Source organism: Cebus imitator, unplaced genomic scaffold (assembly GCF_001604975.1).
Source record: "Cebus imitator isolate Cc_AM_T3 unplaced genomic scaffold, Cebus_imitator-1.0 Scaffold201, whole genome shotgun sequence".
Lineage (NCBI taxonomy): Eukaryota > Metazoa > Chordata > Mammalia > Primates > Cebidae > Cebus > Cebus imitator.
This window is the reverse complement of record NW_016107516.1, coordinates 751,672-764,100: the sequence shown is the minus strand read 5'-3', so window position 1 is coordinate 764,100 and position 12,429 is coordinate 751,672. Positions and strand designations below refer to the sequence as shown.

Below are 12,429 nucleotides of genomic sequence, written 5' to 3'. Positions count from 1 at the left end.
AAAAAAAAAAAAAAAAAAAGATATATCATGTTTATGTAAGATATTTATTATTTAAATGTCTATTATTCCTAAATAGGAATTTATTCTTTAAATGTCTATTATTTCCACAGATTCCATGTAATTCCAATAAAAATTTTAGCATGCATTTTCTAGAAATGGACAAGTTGATTCTATGCAAAGAACTTAACCAATCTTGGAGAGAACAAAGCTGGAGGATTTACAATATTAGATGTCAAGAGTTAATTAAGACAGAGTAATAACGGCACCTGGATAGACAGATAGGCCAATAAGATAGAGTTCAGAAACAGACCCACGAATGTACAGTAACCTAACTTATGACAAAAGCATCACTACAATCTAGTACAGAACGGATGGTCTTTTCAACAAACAATACTAGGTCAACTGGACATCAGTATAAAAACAAATGACGTGATCTCACACCACTTATAAAAATTATTCAAGATGGATAATGGAAAAACAATAGAGCTTCTAGAAGAAAACACAGAATTATTTTATGAATTGGGAGTAGGCAAAGGTTCTCCAAGTATAACATAAAAGCATTAATCTTTTTTAAAAAAGACTTCATTAAAAGAAAAAAACTTCTATTCAACAAACAACTCCATTAAGAGTAAAGCCACATACTAGAGCAAGATGTTTTACATATGCAAACATACATATACACATATGTCATATATATAGTCACTCATATGTATATAAATAACCAAAGCTCATATGCAGATGTAAACAATTCCTGCACCTAGTTTTAAAAATGGACAAAAGACTGGAACAAACACTTAACAATAGAAAATATAAAAATGATTGGTAAATATATGAAAAAGGACTGAAAATCACTCATCAGGGAGATGCCAATTTAAACCATATAGAGATGCCACCACAGAATAGCTGGAATTTATAGGGCTGACAATCCCAAGTGATGAGATTTAATCATGGCTGGAATTTAAAGGGCTGACAATCCCAAGTGATGAGATTTAATCATGGCTGGAATTTAAAGGACTGACAATCCCAAGCATAAGTATTATGGATTTGTGTCCCCCCAAAAACCTATGTTGAGGTCCTAATCCCCAACACCTCAGAGTGTGACTTTATTTGAAACTAGGGTCTTGATGGAGGTAATCAAGTTATAATGAAATAATTACAGCAGGCCTTAATGAAACATAACTCATGTTCTTATAAAAAGGGGAAATTTGTACATAGAGATAGACATACACAGGAAAAACTGTATGAAGAGACACAGGGAGAATATCGAGTGAAAGTAGAAGATTTGGAGTGATAGATTCACGAGCCAAGAAAACCAAAAGTTGCTGGCAAACCACCCGAAGCTTGGAGAGAGGTATAGAACAGATTCTCCCCCACCAAGTCCTCAGAAAGAACCAACTTGCCTGACACTTTGATTTTGGATTTCTAGCCTCTAGAAGTGTAAGACAATAAATAACCAGTTTTAAGCCAATCAGTTTGTGGTACTTTTTTACAAGAGCCCTAAGAAACTAACACAATGGGGAACAATAGAGATTCTCATACATTAATGGTAAGAGTGTAAATTGATCAAACCATTCTGAAAAACTGACAGGATCTAATAAAACTAACATGCATATAACCTATGGCCTAGCAGTTCCACAACTGCGTATATAACCAACAGAAATAAGCACTTATATCTATCAAAAAACATACACAATGTTCACAGTAGTATTATTTATGGTATCCCAAAAACAGAAACAACTCAAATATCTATTAACAGTAGAAGGGATAAACTGTGGTATAATCATTTTAAAGAAATATTAAAAAGCAATGGAATAGAATACACTACTGCTACATGTAACAACACTGATAATCTTAGACATCATGAGTTTAAAAAAAAAAGGCAAATGCAAAAGAATCCATACTGTAACACTCTATTTATATGGAATTCACAAACCAAACTAACATATGGCAATAAAGATTCAACTTTGGAGAATAAGTATTTCCTGGGGTGAGGGGCACATGGGGGAACTTGCTGAAATGCTACAAATGTTCTCTATCTTAATCTGAGTAGTACATATATTTATACATCTGCAAAAACTTTTCAAGATGTTCAGTTAAGATTTACATACTTTACTTATATAAATTATATCTCAATAAATGACCAAAAAAAAAAAAAAAAACAATCATTTCCTCTGGAAGTTAAATTGATGCATGACAGGGATAAAACCAGAGGTGGTTGTCTTTTATTTCAAGTCCTTTGATTCTATTTGAATTTAATACATACATGTTCATTAATTAACTTGATATAAAATAAATAATTCATCAAAAGAGAAAGTAAATATGTATTGTATAATTTTAAAAATCTAAGTGTTAAACTAATTTCCCACATTTAAACTAGAAAGGAGAGTACAGAAAGCTCAGGAAAATACCAGTAGCAGTGACAAGACGATTCCTTGAGATTTCAAGTTAGTGGGTACCTTCCAGAGCCCTCTTATCTGGCCACTTCACTGACACTACTATATACTATGTTATTCAAACGTGTGCTCTCCAACATCTTAGCTTGTAGAGAATATGGATCCTACCGATTCTTTAGCTTCATTAGGCCGAGTTCATGCTTCTCTTTTTCCCAAGCTAATTCCTTTTCTACTTGTTGAATTTTGAAAGCTGTTTTTCTGTTTATCTCATCGCGGATTCTGGAATCTACATCAAAATCCTGCAGATAAGAAGATCCGTTCATCAAAATGGGTACTTTATCAACTCTGTTTCATACAGATTTCAGTTTTGTTCCCAGTTTCATGATGCATCATAACTCTTCCCCAAATGTCATACACTCTCTCCATTATAGAAGAAAAATAGCATATTGTTAATGTTACTTCCACAATATAAGGAGAAATGTTCTTCTCAGTTAACAATAATGCAAATAAAGTTACACGTTTTAAGATTTTTTTCCCACAATAAAAATAATGAATGCTATCAATATTTGGAGAGTATACAGTTTTAAAAACTACTCTCACCATCTCAGAGAAACTGCTATTACATAAAAATCGGACATGAGGTAGATCCTCATGGCAACTGATCAATATCTGAACATCCCCCCCTGGTGTGACCCCACCCATGAAAGATGGCAGTCTCTGGTGTCTTCTTGACATCACCAAGTTTTTGTTGAATCTCCTTCATAAAGGGCTCCACACTAGAATAAATTAAAAGATGCCCAAAATAAATGGCTGTTGAAATTTTGAAACAAACAAACAAAAAGAAAGATGATTTTAAGTGTTTCTACTTGTTGGAAAAATAGTCATCTCTATCCAGAAATAGCATATGTCAAAATAAATATCAAGTTTATATTAGGCTTACCGTTCGTTTAAACTGCATATGCTTTGGTAATTCTTCATTCATTTTTAATAGTTTACAAAATTCATTCCTCAAAGCTTTGATTTGCTCTCTCTTCCTTGCCTTTATTTCTTCCACTTCTTTCATTAATTTGTCATGTTCTCTTTTTCTCCTAGCATTCTCAATACTGAAAACGGAAATTTAAAACGGTAAGAGGTTATAACATAGAAACAGCAAAGAAAGAGAAAATTAATATTCAATAATTTGAAAATTCATTAAGCTAGGCCAACTTCTGCACTGTTTGTTTTGCAAAATCTCAGGCCTAGTCAGTATTTATCAAAAAGTTCCATACCTGTAGGCTTTGGGATCTTCAATGTCTTCTGGAATTGGCTCTGTTTCAATTCCAAACTATAAGAAGGGAAGTAAAAGGTTAGCCCTTTAAAACTGCATAGCATTTCCCTAAAATATCTAGGAAGAAGTAAATTAAAAGCACAAATTGGTTGGGTTTTTTTCCTGCCAGTTTCTAATAACTATAGGTCTGAAAAGTAGTTTCACAAAAAAAAAACTAAGAAAAAATTGCAGTTTACTAAACTTACTCATTTCTGATTTGAAGGAGTATGTAGGAAAAGTCTTAACCTAATCACACGTCTGCAAAATGTTAAAATCCCCATAATTTCCCCTCAAAATGTAAATTACTAATGTTCAATGCTATTAACACAGAATTCTCAAAAACAGTCTAGATCATTTAATTCAAAATGCTGTTTTTCAGTATGTCCCTTTATCACATGTATCATTCATCCAAATACCTCACTGTGCCCTAGAAATATTTCAACATATATATTTTTTTAATTTTAAATAAGCATTTTATATCACCTTCTCAAAGGAAGACACAAAGTAGAAAATGCAAAGAACAATATAATCACCCTCCTTGAAAGAGAAAGATATGAAATCAGAAATACAAATCTCCCTTCAGAAAGGAAATCAGTCTAAATTTGAGGGAACTAGGAAGTAAATCACTTAAAAGTACTCTGTTCATTCAGGTGCTGGGCTGTAAAATGTCTTTGTCCATGATGTTAAAGAAGAATTATAACCCAGGGAACAAAATAGCCTTAGTTGGCTAACTAGTACGTTCATAAATAAAATTAAACTTTATTCTCTTTTTCAGAGAAGACAGGTCTCTATTTTGCTGTCATTTGTTGTAAATAAATATTCTTGATAAAGTTGTTTTTGATAAAGATATGAAATGTAAATCTACGTATTTTTATGAAAGTCAAGGTTTATGACTTTAATAAAAGCAAAGTCAGAAAACATGATCAATATGAGACAATAATGGCTAATAAATTGTACTGACTATTAATCACTTAGGATACAAATTTCCTGAATTTTATTTATTTTTATTCTTTTATTGGCCAGAGCTAAGTCCCCTGGTTCTCTAATATCAGTATGACTTCTAGGATTTGATGCTGATACTGGGACAATTGTCTCCTGGCCACAGTTGTTTCCAAGAAGGTTGTTACACAAAGTTCCAAAATACATGCCAGTGGATCTCAATCCTAGCTGCACATTAGAATCACATGAAGGATAGTTTACAAAATACTGACGCCTGGACCTCACCTTCAGATATTCTAATTTAATTGTTCTTGGGTAGGCTCCGGCAACTGTACTTCTAGGGCTCCCCAGCTGATTCCAAAGTACAGCAAGGTAAGAACCTCAGACCAGTGCAGAGCTTAGTTGTTTTTTAAAAAATTCTTTCTAATTTTTCCTGTTTTTTTTTTTTTTTTTTTTTTTTTTTTTTTTTTTTTTTTTTTCTTTTGAGATGGAGTCTCTCTCTGTCACCCAGGCTGGATGGAGTGCAGTGGCACAATTTCGGCTCACTCCAACTTCCACCTTCCGGGTTCAAGCAATTCTCCTGCCTTGGCCTCCAGAGTAGCTGGGACTACAGGTGCGTGCCACCATGCCCGGCTAATTTTTTGTATTCTTAGTAGAGATGAGGTTTCATCATGTTACCCAGGATGGTCTCAATCTAACCTCATGATCCTCCTGCCTTTGCCTCCCACAGTGCTGGGACCACAGGCATGAGACACTTGTCCCAGCCTAATTTTTCCTTCTTAAAAGGAATGTCTGCTTCAGTGATTTCAGAAATATTGATTGCAGCCATAAATAAAAGAACATGATTATTCAAATGTGGAATAGTATTTTTCTACCCAATATGGGTTTCTACAGAGAGAGCTGGCACAAAGTAGAAACACATTTTCTTCTTGTTTATATACTTTCTTTCCTGTAATTCCTTTTTCCTCTCTAAACAGCAGCCCATACTCCAAATTTTGCTATTAGGAGAAATGAAAATTGACCTACTCATATCTTCCCTACATTCTTTATGTGTTCTTTGAAGTAGGCTACTGGCTAAACGGGAAGCCAATATGTTCATAGGAATTTTAGTTGTAATCTTTTTAATACAACTCCTTTCTCCTTAGGAGCAATTCTAATGGTTATTAACTACTGATTTTATCTGAAGGAACTGCCTTAATAATATACGAAATTCAAGTAATATGACCAGAAAAGGACATAATTTGGGGATCTGAACCCCCAAACTTCATCACAAAGCCAACAATCTAGTTCTGCTTTTAAAAAAATACTTTATACTCAATCATGACCCACATTGTCACATTCTAATACTAAAGAAAGATATTTTTGCAACCCCTGTCAAAAGCACACTTCATGGCATACATCCTATATTAGCCCTTACATTGAGTCAATGAATAAATGGAAAGCAAAATACAATCTGAAAAAACTGTGAACTTTGCAAAAAAAACTTTAAAAAAAGGTTTTTTTTTAATACAAACTTTTGACTACATAGAAAAATGGACACACGCTTTTCTAATTTGGGGAATTCCAATCTTTAATAATAAGGGAAATGTAATACCTTTAATATTTTATATAGGAGCACCAGAAAGTCAAATTATAATACTAGCAGAAAGATTAGACTATAATCGCTATAAGGTGAATGTGTCTAAATAAATTTAAATTTATAAAGAATATGAACCATTTTGATATTAGCATTTTGAATAAAGTTTGTTATTACTTAACTGGTTAATTAATTACATACCCTGGGAGATGGCACCTTGGCCTTGATGTCTTTCCTTAGCATAAATTCAGAAAAAATGTTGAAAACAAAGATATTACCATCTCCTCCAGTAGTCACCAAGAAACGATCATCAAAGCTACTAGCAATACTTTTAATACATCCATAATTATTGTCATGCATATTGAAGTGCCAATAGTTCACCAAACTGGTCAATGAAGGATCATTCTCATCTAGGACATAGACTCGAATTGCTCCATTTTTCATTCCACAAAACATCATAATTTTGTTAATGCTATGAAACAAAAAATGTAAATTATTCTTCCCATTAATCTGAAAATAATGCTTAATTTCAAGTCAATTAACAAATAGCTAAATTAATAACAAACTTGTTATGGACTGAGTTGTACAGCCCCAAAATTAATATATTGAAGCCGTAACCCCTAATACATCGGGATGTAACTGCATTGAGATAGGGCGTTTAAAGAGGTAATTAAGTTAAAATGAGAATACTAGGGTAGGTTCTAATCCAGTCCGCCTGGTGTCCTGATAAGGAGAGATTAGGACACACAGACAGACATCAGGTTAGCACACACCCAGAGAAAAGACTGTGCAAGAAGGCAGTCATCTGTAAGTCAAGGAGAGAGGCCTCAAGAGAAACCAACCTGCTGACATCTTGATCTTGGAACTTTAGCCTCCGGAACTGTGAGAAAAAAAAATTTCTGCTGTTTAAGCGACCTAGTCTGTGATGTCTTATTGTGGCAGCCCTAACATACTAATACAAAAGAATAGAGAAATATAATTTCAGGATTAGCTTTGATCCTATTTATTCATTTGATTTATTTAACCAAATATTTTTTGAATACTCCTTCATTTGGATGGATCTCTAAAAACTGACAATATCCATGATGGACAAAAGCATAGACACCAATGGGATATGGTTTTTTAAAGCTCTTTGAAATACCACTCACTTGAAAGTGATAGTTTGGATGGGATTATCATCTGTATTCTCAAGATAATGGACATCAAAAGGTTCATCTTTTTGTTCTTCGAAATTATTGCTTTTATCACAAGGGGGGAACTCACAGTGATACAGAAAACCAGAATCATAGTCACCCTGGAAAAGAGATAAGTAACATAGAAAGTGGTACTTGAATATAACACACATAAATGCATGAGAATTTTTTGATTATTTCAAATTCGAAAATAAAAAATAGATGTTTTCAAACATGTATTTCTACATAATTTCTATTATAGATTTATTTCTATAAATCATCTCCTTTATCCATTTATACACAACTATATAATTATAATAATAAAAACCATATGATGATTTGTTTCCTCTTAAAAATCATTATAAGAGAGAGATCAGCTCTGACTCCCTACAGAATTTCATTTTATTTCTTCAAGCATTATTATGCGGAATGCATAAGCAGTAACAAATAATAGGGTTTTGCAGTTCCTTGTTTTTACAGCTAGTTTTCAGTCTAAGGAAACTGTAAACACTGTTAATTTTCCAGGAAGGGCTATTTCTGAAAAATTTATCCACGTAGTGAGAAGACAAATGACCAACTGGAAGAGCTATACTGCTCCAACTCTAATGTCCTTATTACTGAGATTCCTTATTACAGGAAACAAATTGAAGGTCAGAACAACTTTATGAACAATAAATAAATAAATAATAAAGAGAAGGTAACAATATGATCACCTCTGAAAATCAAATTACTAAAGTTTTCACTTTTGACAATGTCACACTAGATTGTTTCAGCTAAGCTCTCCCACTGAGAACAACCAGAACAAATTTTCTTTTTCACCTTGGGTATTTTTATTGTCCAGTCACTTCACAATCTAATGGTTCAGGATTAATGACCAGTTTAAATATATAACCATCAACAGAGAGTTTGCAGAGGGTTAATCCCATTTTCAATTTTGTTTATATAAAATTTTAAGCTTTTTTTAATGCAAGGCAATAAACAAAGTAACATTTTGGGTTACTAAGAGCATTATCTGCTATAATATGAATAAATAACTAGATTTGTAATATTGATATATCATGGTAGTTACAAATAATACATTTTCTAGACAGCATAAAGACATTTATCCTATCCAAATAACCAATTTTAACCATGTATTTACTGATTCAAATTTTGAATCATACAGTTCTAATATTGATATATATTCATGTAAAAATTCTTTAAAAAGCACATATTATAACAACTAAAATTTTTTTTTTATATTATACTTTAAGTTCTGGGGTACATGTGCAGATCATGCAGGATTGTTACATAGGTATACACATGCCATGGTGTTTGCTGCATCCATACCCCCATCACCTATATTAGGTATTTCTTCTGTTATCCCTCCCCTAGGCCCCTCACCCCGCAACAGGCCCTGGTGTGTGACGTTCCCCTCCCTGTGTCCATGTGTTCTCATTGTTGAACACCCAGTTGTAAGTGATAACATGTGGTGTTTGATTTTCTGTTCTTGTGTCAGTTTGCTGAGAATGATGGTTTTCAGCTTCCTCTATGTCCCTGCAAAGGACATGAACTCATTCTTTTTTATGGCTGCATAGTATTCCATGGTGTATATGTGTCACATTTTCTTTATCCAGTCTATTGTTGATGGGCATCTGGGTAGGTTCCAAGTCTTTGCTATTGTGAACAGTGCCACAATGAACAGACATGTGCATGTGCCTTTATAATAGAACGATTTATAATCCTTTGGGTATATACCAAAGAATCGCTGGGTAAAATGGTATTTCTATTTCTAGATCCTTGACGAATCTCCACGCTGTATTCCACAATGGTTGAACTAATTTATACTCTCATCAACAGTGTAGAAGTGTTCCTAATTCTCCACATCCTCTCCGGCATCTTTTGTCTCCCGATTTTTTAATGATTGCCATTCTAACTGGCATGAGACTGTATCTCAATGTGGTTTTGATTTGCATTTCTCTAATGACAAGTGATGATGAGCATTTTTTCATATGTTTGTTGGCTGCATAAATGTCTTCATTTGAAAACATTCCATGCTCATGGTTAGGAAGAATCAACATCATGAAAATGGCCATACTGCCTAAAGTAATTTATAAATTACATGCTATCCCCATCAAGCTACCATTGACCTTCTTCACAGAACTGGAAAAACCACCTTAAACTTCATAATGGACCAAAAAAGAGCCCTCATAGCCAAGACAATCCTAAGCAAAAAAAAAAAAAAAAGCAAAGCTGGAGGCATCACGATACCTGACTTCAAACTATACTACAAGGCTAAAGTAATTAATACAGCATGGTACTGGCAGCAAAACAGAGATATAGACCAATGGATCAGAACAGAGGCCTCAGAAGTAACATCACACATCTCCCACCATCTCATCTTTGACAAACCTGACAAAAACAAGCAATGGGGAAAGGAGTCCCTGTTTAATAAATGGTGTTGGGAAAACTGGCTAGCCATGTGCAGAAAGCTAAAACTGGACCCCTTCCTTACATGTTATACAAAAATTAACCCCAGATGGATTAAAGATTTAAACTTAACACCATAGACCTAACACCATAAAAACCCTAGAAGAAAACCTAGTCAATACCATTCAGAACATAGGCATAGGCAAGGACTCCATGACTATAACACCAAAAGCAATGGCAACAGAAGCCAAAATAGACAAATGGGATCTAATTAAACTTAAGAGCTTTTGCACAGCAAAAGAAACAATCATTAGAGTGAATCGGCAACCAACAGAATGAGAAAAAATTTTTGCAATCTACCTGACAAAGAGCTAATATCCAGAATCTACAAAGAACTTAAACAAATTTACAAAAAAAAAAACAACCCCATCAAAAAGTGGACAATGGATATGAACAGAACAAAGTTTCTAAATGGAAAGCTATCAAAATAGCAAGATCCAAAAACGAAGGAAAGCCAGAAGTGAGCTTGGCATTTGACACTGCTTTACTCCCTGGAGCAACTGTCAGTTCTTAAAGTGGCAGCTGAGAGGCTACAAAGCTGGACGGAGCTATCTGCAGTCTCATGGACCTACGTAGAAAGAAATAATCATCCCCTGGGTTCAAGCAGGGTCTCAAAGAGATACTTGAACACCTACCTCATTCATAGGAGCATTTTTCACAATAGCCAAAAAGTAGGAGCAATCCAGTGTCTTCTTTTTTTTTTTTTTTTTTTTAGATGGGGGCTCACTCTGTCACCCAGACTGGAATGCAGTGGTGTGATCTGGACTCACTGCAATTTCCACCTCTGAAGTTCAAGTGATTCTCCTGTCTTCTCAGCTTTCTGAGTAGCTGGGATTGCAGGTTAGAGACAGGGTTTCACCATGTTGGCCAGGCTGGTCCCGAATTCCTGGCCTCAAGTGACCCACTCACCTTGGAAATCGCTAAGTGCTAAGATTACAGGCATGAGCTACCAAGCCTGGCCCCAAGTGTCTATTGGTGACTGAGTATATAAGCAAAATATGGTACACACCTAAAATGGAGTATTATTCAGCCTTGAAAAGAAAGGAAATTCTGACATATGCTGCATCATGGATGAAACTTGGGGAAATTATCCCAAGTGAAACAAGTCAGTCAAAAAGAGATAGATATTATATAATTTCACTTATTTGAGGTACTTACAGTAGTCAAAATCAGAGAAAGAAACTAGAGTGATGGTTGCCAGGGGCTGGGTAAAGGGAAGAATCAGGAGTTCTCATCTGATGATTATGGGAGTTTCTGTGTTACAGGATGAGGGTGATGGTGGAGACAGATATTAGTGATGACTTCACAACATTGTGAATATGTTTACTGCTACTGAGCTGTACACTTAAAAATGGTTAAGATGGTAAAATTTATGTTATATATCTTTTACTTCAATAAAAAACAATTGGAAATACAAAGTTTAAAATAAAAGACAGTTATGAAGCTGGACAGAGATCTGAAAAAATAAGTTAAAGCATGGAGAGAGACAAAAAGGATGGAAAATTCTTTTGATGATGTAAGATACATAAGGAACATAATGAAAAGGATGTAATACACATAAAGTTGGGATCCCAGAATGAGAGTGTGAAAAGATAGGCCAGAAGCAACATTGTGGTAGACAATGGCTAAGAATTTTCCAAAACTGAAGAGATATGTTGAAATTTAGAGTGCTACGACCTGCTAACAAAACAAAAATCTTAAAGTAAGACACATTAACTAGATCCAAAAGTAGTAATTAAGATACAATAAATAGATACATTAGCCTTCAAAAAAAGAAGAAAAACATGACATTGCTGGCTAAATGAAAGAAGATGATAAAACGATATCGTAAAAGTTTTGGAAAAATATTTAGCAAAAATAAAAGCAAAAGAAACACACTTTAAAACAAAGCAAAACAAAGCCCAAAAAGCCAAAGGCAGAGAATTAGTCACCAGCAAGCCTCCACTTAAAAAAAAAAAATTATTAGTCTATTGTTTAGGCAAAAGGTACAAATTACAAAGATGTAGAAAGTAATTAAGAGTAAGGGAAAGGCAAAAAGGTATTACTCTGGCTTCCAGTAGGGTCCTCATGAGTGCATCTGGCTCAGCAAATAAAGGTCTCGAAATACCATGTAATACGGGAAACTAGCTTCAGGGCATCTACCAGTTTGCCACCAAGAGGAATGATAGAGGAGGAATTTGATCCTCAATTTGGAACTCTTTGCTGCAGTTTGGCTTGCCAGGAACTTGAGTCCCATTAACCTCATTCAGCCAGGGGTGTAGCCAAGTAGACAAATGGAATCTTGTGCTACTTCTGAACCTTCCAACAACAGAGCCTACAATCTGTGATCACAAGATATACCCTAATGGCAGCTGAAGTTTGATTCAGATGAGCATCTTCCCCATCCCTGACTAGTTTCCTTTTGTTCCTTGAGTTCACTCAGAATTCCCTTCTCTAATCAGCAGACAGGCTAAGTTAAAGTATAGCCTCTGTTCTATAAATTTCTGCACATAGTTCCTAAGCTTTTTCAGAAGATGATCTTTGTTCTTGTCCTGAGGAAGAGCAATAATATTTTAACAAATATTGGAAATAAAG

The 12,429-nt window shown here is 34.4% G+C and overlaps 1 protein-coding gene and 1 pseudogene across 2 annotated transcripts in view; one reads left to right on the top strand and one right to left on the bottom strand.

Annotated features, from left to right (window-relative positions):
• Positions 1-12,429, bottom strand: part of CFAP44 (cilia and flagella associated protein 44) — a 135,511-nt gene that overhangs the window by 55,214 nt on the left and 67,868 nt on the right. For both annotated transcript variants that reach the window (XM_017547760.2, XM_037745446.1), the window contains 5 exons: positions 7,363-7,508; positions 6,416-6,686; positions 3,662-3,717; positions 3,334-3,496; positions 2,562-2,692 (listed from right to left, as the gene is read on the bottom strand). In XM_017547760.2, coding sequence (XP_017403249.1) covers positions 2,562-2,692; positions 3,334-3,496; positions 3,662-3,717; positions 6,416-6,686; positions 7,363-7,508 — 767 coding nt within the window. The remainder of the gene's footprint in view (positions 1-2,561; positions 2,693-3,333; positions 3,497-3,661; positions 3,718-6,415; positions 6,687-7,362; positions 7,509-12,429) is intronic.
• On the top strand, positions 11,667-12,206 carry LOC108317404 (annotated as a pseudogene).